Here is a 16971-nt window from a genome sequence, read left to right as displayed (position 1 = left end):
TTAAAAAATATATATATAAAACTCAACTCGTTAGAAAAAAACATTCCCTATCATATGTTATCTCCCAATTTATCATTCCCTATCATAGGTTGATCTAAAAGTGTTTAATTTATAAAATAATAATAATAGCAATAGGGATCAAACACAAGCTTAGTACCCATTGGAAAGATTAAAAATGCTAATTTTTGGTAAAGTTTTCCATGTCAAATAATTTTGAGAGATATTCTTATACTTATGCTAGATTTTGGGTTAAGTTACAAAATTGATTAATGTGCTTTGGAAAAAATAAGAATTTCGACTATATAATTTTAAATGTTAGAATTTTGTTGTTATGAAACTTGTAAATAATTTATATGGTTTGATAAAACTTATGTGCATAAATTTTACTATAAAGAGTATATATATGATGAAATTTTTTTGGTTATATATATTTCTGTAGTTTTCAAAAAGATTTGTCTCAGTATTCAAAACTTTTTTTTAAATAGATAATCAAACAAATGTTTTATTTATAAGCTTAATTAAAATAATAATAATAATAATAAATAAATAAATAAAAACTAATGGAGCCTTAACTAATAGTTCCATTTTTGTCTTGTAATTAAGTTTCTAACATTTGTTTGAAAAAAATTCCAGTGAAACTTAAAAAAGTAATGATAATAATTTTTTTTTTCAAATTTTAAACTAAATTTAAAACGAAGAAGATTATGGGAAACTTGTAATATGCACGAATTCAATTTGTTGTTTAAAATTTTCCTTCAGTTTCGAAAATAATCTTATCAACCTAATATGTATATTCTCCCGAAAAAAAAAGTTAAATATTTAAATAATTTTAATAATTTAAAAAGTGTCTAATAAAGTAAAAATTGGAATTAGTAGGTGTACAATTAACTTATTTCTTTTATTTATTCTGACAAGTAAGTTGCTCTCACAAAAAGCGTAATTACGTTATTAGAAATGTGTTTAATAGCAAATTTAGAAATTGAATTTCAATTTAAATAATTATTCAAAATTTGTTTTATAATATATTTGAAACCATAAAACTAAGTGTAGTTGTATATCTTTTTTTCTTCATAAATTTTATATAAAATATTATTTAACAATGTCATATAATTAAAATAAATTAAGTTTATAATATTTCTTTACACAATTCTGTATTTAAAATTTTAAAATCTAAAGTTTGGATGGAATCAAAGCATAAAAATATTTGTAGAATCTAGAAACAATTTAACCCATATTCAGTGAATTTAGTAAATAATTAAAAAAAAAAAAAAAAAAAAAAGGATCCCAAAATAAGAATAATACAAATGCATCTAAATTGAAGTAAACTAAAATTAATAGCAGCTACAAATGATTACATTACCTAATATATTGATTAGTTTATTTTGAACACTTTTGTATGTTATCAATACATGATTTGACCATATTTCTATAATGCGTACTTTAGTTTGTAAAATCCCCATTTAGGAATTAGTTCACTAACTCTTTTTTAACTTAGCATTGCCTACTTTTAGCTCATGATTGAACCTAAATCAACATTATTCATACACTAATTAAAATGAAAAGTGTATTTAATGAATGAAATTATTTTTATGAAGATTGAATTAAAGTTTTGGGAAATAGAATGGTAATGGAGAATCTAATCTAAAACAGTTTTTTTTTAAGAAAATATTATGAGAAGGAAAAATGATTCTGAAGCAATGGCTGTTGTGGTGTTACATTTTGAAGGCCATTATGCTCTGTTTCCCCAAATTTGGGTTTTCTCTCATTCAACTACTCTCTGCCATTGCTGCTTTTCTTTCTTTGTTTTTTCTTTTTCCCAAATCAATGCCTCATATTGCACCATCCTTTGGGTTTGGATTTGGAGTTTGATGCACTTCAAATCTTTCAACATTTTTTTTTTCTTTTTATATACACAAAAAAGCTTGATTTGTCTCTGCTAATGTCTTATCCCTCGTACAACTAACTAGTTTTCGTTTTCTTTTTGAGTACATGCTAATTATCATCGAATTAAGCTTATTTAATAGAAGAATATTAATTAGAGTATTTTGGAGATGATAAACTATTATTACTTCTGCACATGGAGTTTGAATTAATGGTATAAAAAAAATAAAAAAAAAAAATAAAAAAAAAAAAAAAAAAAAAAAAAGTGGGCAAGAAAAGAAAGAAGAAGACATGAACGTTTCCCCACATAAGATATGGGAATGGGAATGGGAATCCCACAAAACTTACTCCAATTCCCATGTGCTTCAATCACTTCTATTTCTCTTACCATTTTCTAGTGCTCTCTGTCTCTCTCCTTTTTTCTTTTTTCTTTTTTTTTTTTTCTCTCTCTCTTACAACCAAAATTAAATAATTAATTAAATAATTAAATCAAAATACAACATTTTATTCCCCCCTTTTGTTTTGTGATAAATCTACGTGTTTCCCACTGCATTTCTACGGCAAAGAAATAAAAGGGATCTTTTTTATTCATTTTTCTTCTCTCCTTTTTCTCCCAACCATTTATTTTCCTTTCTTGACTATCTTCAATTAACTATATTTAATTATCCCTTTTCTTTATATACATTTTATATTATTCTTCTCTTTCCTCATTTCTATGCAACCAAAGCAACACCCATTATCCATGTTTAATTATTTATTTTCACTCTCTTTTTTTTTTTTTCTTAATAATAATAATAATAATAATAAACGATCTTCGCTACAAAAAGATGGACACCTACCAATGGGCTATATTTAAATCCGGCCCATTACTAAAAGGAAACCCACCATTTGGCCCAAAATGCAAATAACAGTGGGTTATGTAGGCCCAGCCCAACAAACGATTACAATCGTTGGTTTATTAATTTATTTAACACTTTTTTTAAATGTAGTAAATGAAAGAATGGAATGGGTCATAAACATAGCCAATCCAGGTTGGCTTCTTCCTCTTGCACTTTCACCTGTTTCCCAAGGCGGGGTGCAACCATTTTCAACCACTCTGCAATATCTCCATCACATAGAAGGGTCAAATTTTTCAGATTTCTGATCGACGATGGCAGCTTGCGCAAGCTCGTGCAGTGCCTCATGTCGAGCTTTTCTAATCGATGCAATTCACCGATCTTCTCAGGAAGCTTGACAAGATCAAGACAGTGTGATATATCAAGATGGACTAATTCCCGAAGCTTCGTCGTCGACTCCGGCAACTCTGATAGATATATGCAACATCTAATCCTCAGCTTTTTTAGATTAATCAGCTTTCCAAGATCTTGTGGCAACGAAGTTAGTCCATGGCAATTTGTAATGCTCAGCTTTTGCAACTTCACAATGTCACACACCCCATTGGGGATTGCACTCAAATCGTTGCATAAGTCTATGGAAATCTCCACCAAGTTGGGTAACAATTCCGAGATTTGGCTTGAAATGTTGATGAATGTTTTACCAAATTTGCACATCACGAAGGATATTTTCTGCAGATTTCTCAGTGGTTTCAGGTTCTGATTATTACGAAAGCGAGGTACTGAAATTCGCTCGAACCTGATTCGTTCAAGATTTTGCAGACGGTTGAATGGTTGATTATCTTCACTTGTCACCTCAGTTAGAAAACACCCAAAATTTGTGATGATTAAAGCTTTCAAATTATTCATTCCCTTGATGAACCCGGGCAAGTTGTATGTTCTTGACTGAAGATTAAGAATCAGAACCTCCACTTTAGGTGCTTCCATGTCAGGCCAACTTGATGAGAATCTCTCATCTGCAACATCTCAAAATCCCCTTTGATTTTAAAGTTTAGAAGTGAAAAAACAAGAAACTGGAATAATATCACAGAAAGTGAGAGAGAGACCTGTGGTTATGGATATCAGACGGGCATTGGAGGGATGCTTCTCTTGTTCTACCCACCATTTAGGGAAATCATTTCCATTCATCTCCAAGAACAATCTTTTTCTTTGCTCTATGGGCTCTATATTCATCAAGTAGATAGCCAAATCTCTAAGACTATCATGCTGACTAAAAAACTGCTCTTCGTAGAACTCATCATCATATTTTCTGAGGAATAACCCCACAAGACAAATCAGTTGCTATCATTTTGATATCAATACAGGTAATAATAATATCAGCAGTTGGGGAAACTTTGCATATTTGGGTACTCAGTAACTCAAATTTTTAGCAAATATGTGCACAGAATTTACCTTGTTGTGGCAGAATTAAGTAGACTCCGAGAGGATAGTTCATGGAGGGTGACCATTGCTTCATTTTCATCTTCTTCATACAAAACTGTGAAAATGTCAATGAAGGTAGAAGCAGGAATTCTCTGGTCTTCAGGAAAAGAACCTAAATCCATGAAACTCTCCTTAGTCACCATCTTATCATCCAACACATCCAGACTGCTCTGCAGGCATTCAAGAAGCTCTTTCTCAGAATCAAATATGGAGCCACTTCTACACAAATTCCTCCCTGTAACTCTCCAAACCGATGTCGGTCTGCGGGAAAGTGATCTTCCGATTACCTTCAGTGCAAGAGGGAGTCTCTTGCATCCCCCAATTACCTGAAATTCAATTACACAGACTTAGACATCTCACCTGGAAAAATAAGAAAGTATATAGCAAAGTATAGAATGGAGCTGTATTGCCTTTTCTAAAGTTTCTTCATCAGGGAGCTTAGAACTTTCATTGTCCAATGATGCTGAGCGACGAAAAAGTTTGATTGCGTTCTCATGGTTCAAAGGTTCCAAATAATAAGACTCACTAAATCTTGGGAAAGAAAACCTTGAAGTGACCAAGATCTTGCAGCAAGGCATTTGAGAAAGCTTATCAAGAAGGCATTCTGATTCTAACCCATTCCACACATCGTCCAGCACAATCAATATAGGTTTTTGGCTTGTTTGCTTCAGCCACAATTCTAAATAGCAGAATGCATGCTCATCACTTTGCCAATCAGGCAATTGAATGCCTCTGAGGCTTTCAATTATGTTTTTCATTATGAGCTTCAAGTCTGGTTTTCTTGAAACTGCAACAAAGATGATCTTCCCCTGGAATATATCTATCAAGATGCCAAAATAGAAAGCTCCAGTGAGATATGCATCAAGTTTCATTATCTCGCCATGAAATTAGCTGCACCCACATAGTTCATTTGAAGTTCATTCACCAAAAGAATGATTTAGGCGTACCTTTGACTTCTTTGTCATGGCAAAACTTCAAGGCCAGTGTGGTTTTTCCACAGCCCCCAGGAGCTGTCACAACCAACATTCGAACCTCGTTTTTGAGAATTTTGACCTTCAACTCTTTAACTGGTTTCTCCAACCCAACAGTTTCTTCTTGCAGTTGAGGAACCAGACATGGAGATACTATGAAATCCACTGGCTTGCTCGACCCACCTCTGCTATCGATTCTGCAGAGAGTCTCCATAAGTTGGTTCATCAACTTGAAGTTCCTCTTCTGGTCTCTAGACATCTGGAGCATCAAAACGTCCATGAAGCTTCGGAGTTCAGTATCCAAGTCGCGAAGCTTTTTGGTGTAAAATGGTTTCTTCAGATAATCAAGATTCCCCAATTTCACATCGCCGCACTGGAGAAGTAGCCGCCTCCCTTCATCCATTAGATCCCTCAATTTCTCTGTTTCTTCTTTTGGGAAATCGAGAAACTCATTAAGCTCATCAATTTGGTTCACCAAAGGGATTATAGCTTTTAGCTTGAAACTGATATTCTTAAGAACAGGACTGAAATTGATGGCCCTTTCGCCCAAATCCAAGATTACTTTGAACAGCTCCCCAACTACGGCGCCCAAAACAGCTCCACCCACCAATTCCAGCGCCATTTTTTCCGTCAAAAATAGACCAACTGATGGCCAATAGCAATACCTTTACCAATCAGCCAAACCCCTTTTTCTCCCTTTGTAGTCTTTGGAATCTCCGGGGTTTCATCGAAGAAATGTGGACAATCATGATTGAAAAGTTGAGAAAGTGGATCTTGGAATTGTTTTGGAAGGAAACACAATAATTGGTCTGAAAATAAGAATTTAGCGTGCATGTAATACTTGGAGTTCGAAAATTGATTGGAGTTCTCAAACATCTAAAGATTGAGCAATTGAGCAATCGATGATGATGGTGAACCTTCCTTCGCTAATGGAATGAGACTTGTAAATGCTGACCACCACACATGAGACTTGTTTAGCTAATGAGATTTTTGTAACAGCTCTCATGTACTAATGAAATTTCTATCCTAGATCATGTTTGGCTAATAATATGTTTCCAACAACTCAGGAACTCAATCCTGCTTAGTTAATGAGACATATGTAACAATTTATGCACTCAGTCTTGTTTAGCTAATAAGATTTATGTAACCGTCTAAGCCTCTGTCCAATTTAGTTAATAAGATGACTGTAACCATTCAAATCTATAACTAGCAAATATGATAAATTATTAATTTAAATAATTTAGGTAATTCTTTTTGAAGGATCATAAATGGTATGGTTTTATATGGGATTAGTTCTTGGTAATTAAGAAAACGTGGGAGTTTTGGAATGAAGGGGGTGGGTGGTGGGGAGAGAGATGGGTGTGGGCAATGAACGGCGGTGCGTGGTTAAGCAGCAAACCGTGTGGGGCATCACTACCTACCAAAATTAATATCCATTACCCTTCCCCGACATCTCACATGCGCCTCTCATCCATAAATTTATGTCCCACCTTTCCTATACTCAACCAAAACTTAAATACTTGTATATTTCATGTCTTCTTTTAACATTCATTTAGCTTTGTTTCCAAATTCAATTTTTTTTATTTATTTGTATTTAATTATGTGTGCGCAACCTCTTCATCTTCTTTTTAAAAAGATACAAATTTAAGTTTTAAAAATCAAATTCTTATATGTTATTATCCAATATTCCCATATCTATTTAATGATATGAATAGTTGTCCATGTTATGCTTCATCAATAATCTAACTCATATAAAATTCATTTATTTTAAATAATTAAGGAATAAGTGCATTTGCCATTTGATATTAAAAATATAAATGAGGGTTTGGTTCACCAGCTTGGGTCCGGTGGAGTGAACTAAAATAATCCACCATACTTCATAATATAATAACCAAATAACTGTATTCTACCAACTTCAATTATGCTCGTTATTTAAGACTAGACATTGACCCAGAAATCTAAGTTACTTCCTCTCAATTTTTATATTCTATTTATCATTTTTACAAACACAATCAATTTTTTTAAAAAAACATGGCTTAAATTTCCAGACATGTTCATCATTATCCATTGAAGTCCATTTTGATGGGAAGAGAATCATAATCCTGATGGAGAAAGACAACGAAAAAGAAGGGAAGATTAAAGTCATAGCTAACAGCGTAATCAGGGGAGGTTTTGGTCATAAAAGAAGCATGAGAAATAATTATTATAACTTTTGACTCTCATTCACTCTTATCGAGCTCGCTTCCAATTGAAGCGATTTGGCTTCCAATTATGAGAAAACGCGTTAACAGCACCGAATACTCCATAAAGTTACAACCTTTACCACATACATACTGCCCACTGTCTCTCTTCCTACTGTAAAGTTCAAATTTTGAAGGCTTTTCACTCAAATTGGATTAGCAATTTAATATTCTTTCAATTTCCTTCCCGCCTTGTCTCTATTTAAGCCTTTCACCCACTCCAGTTGTATTCAATCATCTTCTAGCTGTTACCCACTGACCCCAAAAGGGTTTCAAATTTAACCCTTTTTTCGACTTCGATTTCGTCTGCTTTCCCTCACTCCCTGATAATCTGAGTCAGTTTTCTTTTCTTTGAACTCTGTCTTCTTACTTTGTTTGTGGGGGTTTCTGATGCAATGCCGTTTTGCAGATTCAATGGAGAAACAGGGCTTGCTTCCACTGATTTGTGGAGCTTTGGCTTTGCTGAGCATTTCATTGGTGAATGCTGAAAACCCATATAGGTTTTACACTTGGACAGTTACATATGGGACTATTTCTCCTCTGGGTGTTCCTCAACAGGTTGGTTTACTGCTGTTCATGTTTCAGATCTAGTTTTTACAGTTTATTAATGGTGGGTTTTGTTTGATTTTTAAGGTTATCCTAATAAACGGTCAGTTTCCCGGCCCCAAATTAGAAGTAGTGACTAATGACAATATCATTCTCAACCTTATCAACAAGCTGGATGAGCCTTTCTTGCTTACATGGTGAGTTCCATCAAATCATTCCTTTTCCGCCATTATAATTTCAGTTCATAGCTTCATTCAGACCACGTTACCGAGCCATCTGTTGTTATGTTTTCAAACAATTTCTTAAGAAAATTGGTTGCTTTGGGCTTTAGTTCTGTTCTGTAATTCTTGTTCTATCTTAAGGAATGGGATCAAACAGAGGAAGAACTCATGGCAAGATGGAGTTCTTGGGACCAACTGTGCCATTCCTCCAAACTCTAATTACACTTACTCCTTCCAAACCAAAGATCAGATTGGATCCTTTGCATACTTCCCTTCTACTCAGTTTCACAAAGCTGCTGGTGGCTTTGGAGCTCTGAATGTCTACCAGAGGCCGCGAATTCCAATTCCTTATCCTGTTCAAGATGGAGATTTTACTCTACTTGTTGGTGATTGGTACAAGACTAGTCACAAGGTATTTTAATATCGAACATGGTCAACTATTAATGACAAGAGTTCTTTGTTAATGTCGGTTTCTTTACTTTTCAGTCCCTGCAAGAATCTCTAGATGCAGGAAGATCTCTTCCCTTACCTGATGGTGTTCTTATAAATGGACAAACTCATAGTACTTTCACTGGCAATCAAGGTTCTTTTCAAAACATATCTATCATGCTTTCCCTTTTTTCATTAAAGTTTGCTAAGTAACCTAACAATGACTCTTGCAAACATTTCAGGTAAAACTTACATGTTCAGGATCTCGAATGTGGGTTTGTCAACATCTCTTAACTTCAGGATTCAGGGACATAAAATGAAGTTAGTGGAAGTTGAAGGATCTCATACTCTCCAGAACTTATACGACTCTCTCGATGTTCATGTCGGTCAGTCGTTATCGGTTCTAGTCACCTTAGATCAGGCTCCAAAGGACTATTATATAGTTGCATCAACACGTTTCTCTAGAACTGTTCTCACAGCAACGGCAGTGTTGCATTATTCAAATTCCAACTCACCTGTTTCTGGACCTTTGCCTTCTGGTCCTACCATTGAAGTAGATTGGTCTGTGAAGCAAGCCAGAACTTTCAGGTATGTCGAAACGATGCGACACGAGGTTTCTTTTTATTGTTATCAACAAGGAGACTGATCTTTATACCATTGATCTTTGGAAGGTGGAACTTAACAGCAAATGCAGCCAGGCCTAATCCTCAGGGCTCATTCCATTATGGGAAGATTATCCCAACAAAGACAATTGTTTTGGCAACATCCGCTCCTTTAATCAATGGAAAACAGCGATATGCCATCAACAGGGTGTCATATGTTAATTCAGACACCCCTCTAAAGCTTGCTGACTACTTCAACATCCCTGGTGTTTTCTCTGTAGATTCCCTCCAGAGCCTTCCCTCTGATGGCCCTGCCTTCATTGCTACTTCTGTATTGCCAACCGCTCTCCACGATTTCGTCGAAATTGTATTCCAGAACAACGAGCATACTATGCAATCCTTCCACCTTGATGGTTATGATTTCTGGGTGGTTGGGTAAGTCAAATGTGCTGTGTTCTGCTTCTACAATGTTTCATTTGCAAATATCTTGATATTTTCCCTTTGTTGGCAATATGATAGATATGGGTATGGACAATGGAGTCAAGCCAGCAGAAACTCCTACAATTTAGTAGATGCTCTTACCAGACACACAGCACAGGTAAACGACTCGGCATCAATGCCATTATGCAGTGACTCTGCTTTGACATTTTGAGCTCTGTAGTTCATTTGAATGACATTTTGCCCTGAGCTTGTTGTGTTGGTTGTTGGTGTTGCAGGTGTATCCAAATTCATGGACAGCCATATTGGTATCATTAGACAATCAAGGGATGTGGAACTTAAGGTCTGCAATCTGGGAAAGACAGTATCTTGGGCAACAGTTCTACCTCAGAGTGTGGACTCAAACTCAGAGTCTTGCCAATGAATACAACATCCCTTCCAACGCTATGTTATGCGGTAAGGCCATGGGACGACATCTTTGAATCTCGCATTGCCGATCTGCCTGCCCTTAGTCATGAGAGTTTGACTACGTTACATGGAGAGAAAAAATGAGAATCATTTACCTCAATTCTTTCAATCGCTTGGAAACTTTTACATGTATTGTTCTTTGAAGTGGCTCAATCAAGTCATGCTTCTAAGTTGTTCATTTCACTATTTATTTTGAGAAAGTAAATGGACTTACAAAAATATTACTACAACATCTTCCCACCGCTAAACATTAATTATAAGAAAAAAAATGTAAATCAAAGCATTGGGAATCTGATGAAAGAGATATCCAATAGTTTTGGATTCTAAAGTTGGTTCATTTGGGTCATTTGCTAACCTTTCTAATATGATTTTTACCTGGAAAAGAAGACACATGAAGTACAAAACTAAAAGAAATCGAAGTGTTGATTAGAATAAGAATTGAGGCAGCATATAAAGCAGAAAGCTGTATATTTGAAAGCAAACGTGAGAGAACAGTGAGAATCAGTGAAGATGTTGAAAGAAAGCAGACATAGCCACAGGCACAGGCACAGCCACTCAGCCTCAGCCTCACAGCCACAGCCAACGCTTCCTTTATTTCCCAAAAGCAAAAGCCTGCAGCTTCTTTCTCTTTTCTTTCACTTCATTGTAAAATAAAACGTTTCTTTTCTCATGGCAGAACAAGTTTAAGAAACTAATGAGGGAGTGCTGAAGACACATTCGTTGAGTTAATTTAATTTAAACACAAACTGTAATTAATTCTAAAAACAACAAAAACTGATGCTAAACAAGACATTAATTTCATACACCACAAACCCAAACCAAAAAAAAAAAAAAAACAAAAAAGCAAATCCTAATATGGGGAAAGAGAAATGGCCAAATCAGGGGAAACAAAACACAGTCTTTTCTTTTTGATTAAGGATATGCTCCATTAGCACTAGCATGAACATCAGACCAAGAAAAAGTTGGGTTCCAGTAACCTGCCGCCGTTTCGCCGCCTCCCACCGGAGCCGTCTCCAAAATCGCCGCCGTACCCACACTCGTCACCCCCACTGATCCCTGCTGACCATCCGTGAAATAATTGCTCGACGACGACTTAAGCTTCTGGTACAGCTCCTGAATCCCAGTGGTGCCGCCGGAAACGTGATCCCCGCTGCCATGGATATGTCCATTTTGTTGGTGAAGAACTTGGGTGTGATTGTTCCTCCAGTAAGAGCTGCACAGCCCCAGAGAAGAAATATGGTTCGCCGGATCAAACCCCATCGTCCTAGCATGAAACGGCGTCGTCGTCGTCGTGGCAGTAGCCGACGCGGCCGGTGGGCCGTTGATGACGTGGGATCTAGCGAGACTCTTAGGGTTAGGGTTTTGATTTTGGGTAGCGGATCTCAAAACGGCCAAAAGATGTGCATTTTGCGGCGACCCCCAAAGAATTTGCGTCGGCGATATTAGTTGGGTATCCAACGCCGACCCATTTCCAAAACCAACCCGACCAAATATGTCAGACGACACCGTTTTCATCTTGGCAGCAGCCGATTTCACCACCGTAGCTGCCGCGGTCCTGTTCTTCCGACAGCCACCACCAATAGGAACATTCCTGAGGGCCCCACCTTTAGTCCAATAACGTCGACATGTTTTGCAAAAGTGGCGAGGTTGAGTGAGGTTATAGTTGTTAAACCTAAAATAGATCATAACTGTATATACTAAAATAGTCTAAGATTTACTAGTTTATGATTTGAAGGGTTTGTTACCAAATCTATGATTTTATGGTTTGTTACCAAATCATAGATTTGGAATGTAATCTTCATTATACGCATCTATAAATACATGAGGTCGTGACCCATATAGGTCATCGTGCCATTCAATCTAACATGGTATCAGAGCCATGCCCTAAACTTAGTCGTGCCAATAAATTGGTAAATCCTCAAATCCTCAAATATCGAACAAAGAACTCCTAAAGAAAAGGAGTCAAGCCCCTCCTCGAAGGCAGTCAAAAATGACTAAGACTCCAAAGGAGTCGAGCCTCGATTAAGGGGAGGCGCACTTTGTTCGAGGGGAGGTGTTGGATGATGGAAGTCCCACATCGACTAATTTAGGGAATGATCATGGGTTTATAAGTGAGGAATGCTAACTCCATTGGTATGAGGCCTTTTGGGGAAGCCCAAAGCAAAGCCATGAGAGCTTATGCTCAAAGTGGACAATATCATACCATTGTGGAGAGTCGTGTTCGTCTAACATGGTATCAGAGCATGTTAGTAACAGAATTTGGTGTTGGAAGACTCGCATCTGGGGCACCGCAAGTTTTGAGCCTCCGAATTTGAGGTGGCTGTGGGCGTGTTTGTGGTGGCGGCGGCGGTGGAGGTGGAGGTGGAGGTGGGTGCAGAGAGGGAAGTGGAAGGGGAAGAATCTAGAATTGAAGCATTGATGGAGATTTTGGGGTCTCCAGGTGGTGCAGCTAAAAGCCCTGAAACACCAAATAGTTCTTGGATCATTCTCCTTTTTCTTTTCTTGTTCTTTGGGATTTCCCAACAATCCAAAAACAAAACAAAAGTAAAGCAAAGGGATGGAATTGTGAGTCTTTTTTAGTAAGTGGGAAAGGGATAAAGAAACAGCTTTTGATTTGGTGACATATGAGACTGAGACAGAGCTTTTGGGAGTGCAAAGAAGAGGAGAAGAGGTTTAATATATATATATATATATATATATTGTACAATAAAGCAATTGTTTTTAGCTTTTTTTCTTTTTCTTTTTAATACCAAATTCTATATTATTGCTTCCAAAAACATACCCCTTATATCAATTATCGTTGAGTTATAACTATTTCGACACGATTTAAAATTTTTTTTGATTCTATACAGTTACATTTATCGTTATATTTGGAACCATAGAAAAGAAGCTTGGGATCGAAACTTAATTAATTTTTTTCTTTTTTTAAAAGTATTTATGCATGCTTAATTGGGTGATTTTAGTTCACACAATGACACATTGAGACATTACAAACATTGCTTGATGATGAACTTCATTTTTTCTTTTTCCTCTGCATTTCACACACTGTTTTACCTAATCATATTCAAAATAACACAACTTTTACACCCAAATTAATGTATAAAACTTGTAAAGAATTTTAAATAAATATGAAACACATAATTCATGAGTAATTTTATGTTTGTTTTGAACCTACTTATTTATAATAACATGAAGGAACAAAAAAGGGATTAATTTCTTTTTCTATAAATTTAAAAAAATATATTCATAGTGTTATTTTTCTTGATTGGAAATTATTATTATTATTATTATTATTTTATTAAATTCAATACAAATAATTTTTAAACTAACACCAAGAACGAATTTTAAGATTTAGAGAAAAAAAAAATCATTTTATACCCTTAAACTTTACGCTTGTATTGTATTAATATTATAAGTGTATCAACTTACATCATATTGTTAGGGTAAGTTTATAAATATTTAGGGTTTTGGGTGATACAATTCTGATATTTAGGGTTCTTGGTGATATACAAGGGCAATTGCGACAATTCAATCTTTCTCCGGATTTTAGTTATTTAGATGGAGAAATGGTCAATTTTTGAGTCATGAAATTAAAATATTAAGTAGAAATTGGAAGAACTGAAGATTTTATAAATTGATGATGATATGGTAGTTGTGTTGAAGCTGACATTGACCATTCATTACTGGTTTTTTTTTCTTAGTCTTATCTAACCTCTCTTTTTTTTATTTATTTATTTTATTTATGAAAACTCTTTGTTTCTCTAACTAAATTCAGGTCTAAGAAGACAATCAACTTCGCCATCCCATGAAAATTTTGAATTCAAAAAATTTTAAAAATGACAAAAATCAAAAAGATGCAAACGGCCCTACATGTCTCACACTTGTGGGTGTCATGGTCAGTTTTTTGGTTTGGTTTCATATTGTTGATTCATAATCATACCAATCTTATCCCTTCATTTACACGATACTTATATTAAATTTCTTAACTATTATCATAATTATCCTCCTAAACTTAATTTGTATTATTAGTCTTATTTGACTTTTTTATGTTATTTTTCGATGTGGCACACGTGTAAAAGAGAGATACATGAATAAGCTAAGAAACCCTCCAAATGATTGAAAGTTACTATTTATACCAACAAGATACACTTTCATTTTCGTGGGGGTCAACAGAAAAGGAGGAGGGGTTTGGATCCTCTAAATAATTTCTGAGTCTGGGATTGGTGTCGGGCACTCCCTCCCTTCAATCACCTCCTCCCGTCTCTTTCAATTGAATCCTCCCGTCTCTTTCAATTTCCAAAATTCAAAGTTGAGATTCTCTTACTCCCTCTCATTATTGTTGAATCATAATAATTAACTTTGGATTCATGTGATCCTAATGTTTTTGATGTCCCCATAATATTTACTGTCCAATATAATATATATATATATATATATATATATATATCATAATGTCTCTTACCAAATTTGTTTTACAATAATTCATAACCTCAAATATTGTGACCGCCAAACGAACTTTTCTTTAAAATAAAATATGTTTGAGATCTCAGATGTAAAAACTCTATTTAATAGACATGTTTTAAAATTGTGATGTGGATATTATTTAAATGGAGTGAAAATAAGATTTAAAAAATTGTTAGGGAAAGGACGAAGGACCGAAAGTAAACGGACGTGGAATTTAAAAATAGGTATTGGCCACTTGACACTTAAAATAATGAAAATATTTGATGAGGTAGTTGTTGAAAATATGGACAAAAAAAAGAAACAAAGATTTTGTAAAAATATTATTAAATCTGCTCTCCCAATAACAAATTATACTTGTTTTTTTAATTGAAATTTCTAGAAAATGCTCTTTTTTCCTAAAAAGATAAGAAGAGGGGAGATTCTGTAGAGGAATTCTTTGATTGGTCCCCCGAGGTCTGATCTTGACTGCTCGTTACTCGAATTTTCAAACTTGGATTCAAATTCATCTAAATTATTAAATTCTATAATTAAAAAATTATATTAACTTCCTAATCTCACTAAACTCAAGAAGAAATGTGGAGTTTAGTGAATGATTTAGGTAGAAAGAAGGACCAAATTTAGATAGCAATAAAATGTATGGATTTGTGTGTAACAACAAGCCTCAAACTTTGACTCTATCTAGTAGACATGAATTTTAATTTTAATTTTAAGTCGGAATCATGAATCGATTGCAACATGTATTTGCAACACGTTCATTCATTTAATTAACCGAGAATCATTTGCAACATGTATTTGGCATCATCTAATTATGAGGAAATTGAATAATTAAGAGAATAAATTGAGGTTAATGATATTGAAGTTTGTGGGTATGGTGGTGTTGGTGGTTTATGAAATGACATGACAACAATGCATGGGATGTGATACAAATATGGACCCCGTCTTGTGTCTCCCACTCATACAGCACCCATAACACCTTTTCATTTTTAATATCTAATCTCTCTCTCCCCCTTTCAATCAATACCTTCAATCATTCTCTCACCTCGAATCTCCAATAAATTGAAGTGTATATGATTATAACATTATATTAAGTTAAAACCCCTTCGCTTCTTTCTTTCTTTCAAGTTTCAACATTACACCAAAGCCTTTTATTTTTAGTCTTTTAGGATTTGTACCCATTCTATCTCTTGGGATTCTCACGCCTCTTTTCCAACGCAACACAACACACACTCTTTCATTTCACCTTTCTTCTTCTTCTTCTTCTTTTCTTCTTCCTTTTCAATTATACAATCACCAAAACCCTAAACCACTATATATACACAAACACATTCCTTTCCAAATTAACACACCTCTTTTACTGCTCAAAACCCTAAGGAAATATGATTTAATAACACAAAAAAGAAAGAAAGAAAGAAAGAAAGAAAGAAAGATTTAGAGGAACAGAATAGTCCTTGCATAGATGGATGTATCATGTCTTGCCTCTCCACACAAAACCCCTTTGCATGTGCTCTCTTCTCTTTCTTTTTCATTTCTTCATTATTTGTAACTCAGTCTGAATCTAACAGAGAATGAGTTTTTCTCTCTGACACACACAATTCTTACTCACAACCCTTGCCACTTACCTGCCCTACCCTTCCCCAACCTGTCCCCCCATATAATCCAATTCCCTTCCCTCTCCTCCCTCTCTCTCTCTCTCTCTCTCGGGGTTATGTTATGTTATGCATGGCTATGTCGAGAATACGATTAGAGTTTGATTTCTCTCTAACACCATCGCACATAACGGATTTAATTAGACCTCAAACTGAAATACGTCTTGAATTATATAGTAAGGTTTTTGTGAGTATTACATTTTCAAAAGAACCCTAGTCCAAAATGATGAATGGATGGAGTCAAATATTCAAAACGTAAAAAAGAATAAAATAAAAAAAAAAACAAAAAACAAAAACAAAGAAAGAAACAAATAGGGCATAGAGACAGGCACCCAATCATATCAACAACAAAAGGAATCCAACCACAGTCCCCATTGTCTTATTATAACTCACTGTCTACCCATTCACTATTTTTTCAATAATATTATTTTATGTCCAATTTGCCTCACTTTTTCTTTTACCTTATTATTTTTTAAATAATGACCTTCTATCTTCCACCTATCACTCACCTTCCCTCTTTCTACTATTATTCTTAATATCTCATCTCGTAGAGCACAAGGCTGACCACGCCTCCATGCCCCAAAAACAGCCCTGCATGGCGCAGGCCCCCCATATCCAACGCCCTTCAAACTCCATCACCCCCTCACACACGCCAACTTCACAACCCAAGACTGACCATACACCTTTTAAAACATAACTTAAAAGAGGGAAGATTATGTAGGAGCTCACCCAATCTGTCCATGGATTAAT

At 35.2% G+C, this 16971-nt stretch overlaps 3 protein-coding genes across 3 annotated transcripts; 1 reads left to right on the top strand and 2 right to left on the bottom strand.

The window, feature by feature from the left end:
- Positions 1-2694: 2694 nt before the first annotated feature.
- Positions 2695-6135, bottom strand: LOC111781885 (putative disease resistance protein At5g66900). Its single transcript, XM_023662611.2, has 5 exons — positions 5144-6135; positions 4607-5016; positions 4167-4522; positions 3821-4023; positions 2695-3730 (listed from the first exon to the last, which is right to left on the bottom strand). Exons 1-5 carry the CDS (start codon positions 5787-5789, stop codon positions 2892-2894), a joined length of 2454 nt encoding a protein of 817 aa, XP_023518379.2. The 5' UTR covers positions 5790-6135; the 3' UTR covers positions 2695-2891.
- Positions 6136-7527: 1392 nt separating this feature from the next.
- On the top strand, positions 7528-10294 carry SKS17 (SKU5 similar 17). Its single transcript, XM_023662555.2, has 9 exons — positions 7528-7742; positions 7817-7965; positions 8041-8150; positions 8316-8586; positions 8661-8757; positions 8846-9191; positions 9275-9640; positions 9725-9803; positions 9922-10294. Exons 2-9 carry the CDS (start codon positions 7822-7824, stop codon positions 10123-10125), a joined length of 1617 nt encoding a protein of 538 aa, XP_023518323.2. The 5' UTR covers positions 7528-7742; positions 7817-7821; the 3' UTR covers positions 10126-10294.
- On the bottom strand, positions 9297-12776 carry LOC111781842 (uncharacterized). The gene is made up of 2 exons (XM_087119947.1): positions 12359-12776; positions 9297-11780 (listed from the first exon to the last, which is right to left on the bottom strand). Exons 1-2 carry the CDS (start codon positions 12595-12597, stop codon positions 11024-11026), a joined length of 996 nt encoding a protein of 331 aa, XP_086976073.1. The 5' UTR covers positions 12598-12776; the 3' UTR covers positions 9297-11023.
- Positions 12777-16971: the final 4195 nt, after the last annotated feature.

The sequence above is a fragment of the Cucurbita pepo genome, chromosome 19 (genome assembly GCF_057944985.1).
Source record: "Cucurbita pepo subsp. pepo isolate OVF chromosome 19, ASM5794498v1, whole genome shotgun sequence".
Classification (NCBI taxonomy): Eukaryota; Viridiplantae; Streptophyta; class Magnoliopsida; order Cucurbitales; family Cucurbitaceae; genus Cucurbita; species Cucurbita pepo.
This window is presented reverse-complemented; position numbering and strand designations above follow the sequence as displayed.

Bases quoted from the DNA above. Each gene is read 5' to 3' on its own strand.
- LOC111781842 (XM_087119947.1), bottom strand. From the start codon at position 12,597: ATGATCCAAGAACTATTTGGTGTTTCAGGGCTTTTAGCTGCACCACCT. The intron at 11,781-12,358 runs ACATGCTCTGAT...CTATTTTAGGTT, and splicing joins AACACCAAATTCTGTTACTA to TAACAACTATAACCTCACTC.
- LOC111781885 (XM_023662611.2), bottom strand. From the start codon at position 5,789: ATGGCGCTGGAATTGGTGGGTGGAGCTGTTTTGGGCGCCGTAGTTGGG. The intron at 4,523-4,606 runs GCAATACAGCTC...ATTGAATTTCAG, and splicing joins ATGAAGAAACTTTAGAAAAG to GTAATTGGGGGATGCAAGAG. The intron at 4,024-4,166 runs GTAAATTCTGTG...GTTATTCCTCAG, and splicing joins CTTAATTCTGCCACAACAAG to AAAATATGATGATGAGTTCT.
- SKS17 (XM_023662555.2), top strand. From the start codon at position 7,822: ATGGAGAAACAGGGCTTGCTTCCACTGATTTGTGGAGCTTTGGCTTTG. The intron at 8,758-8,845 runs GTTCTTTTCAAA...CAAACATTTCAG, and splicing joins TACTTTCACTGGCAATCAAG to GTAAAACTTACATGTTCAGG. The intron at 9,804-9,921 runs GTAAACGACTCG...TTGGTGTTGCAG, and splicing joins TTACCAGACACACAGCACAG to GTGTATCCAAATTCATGGAC.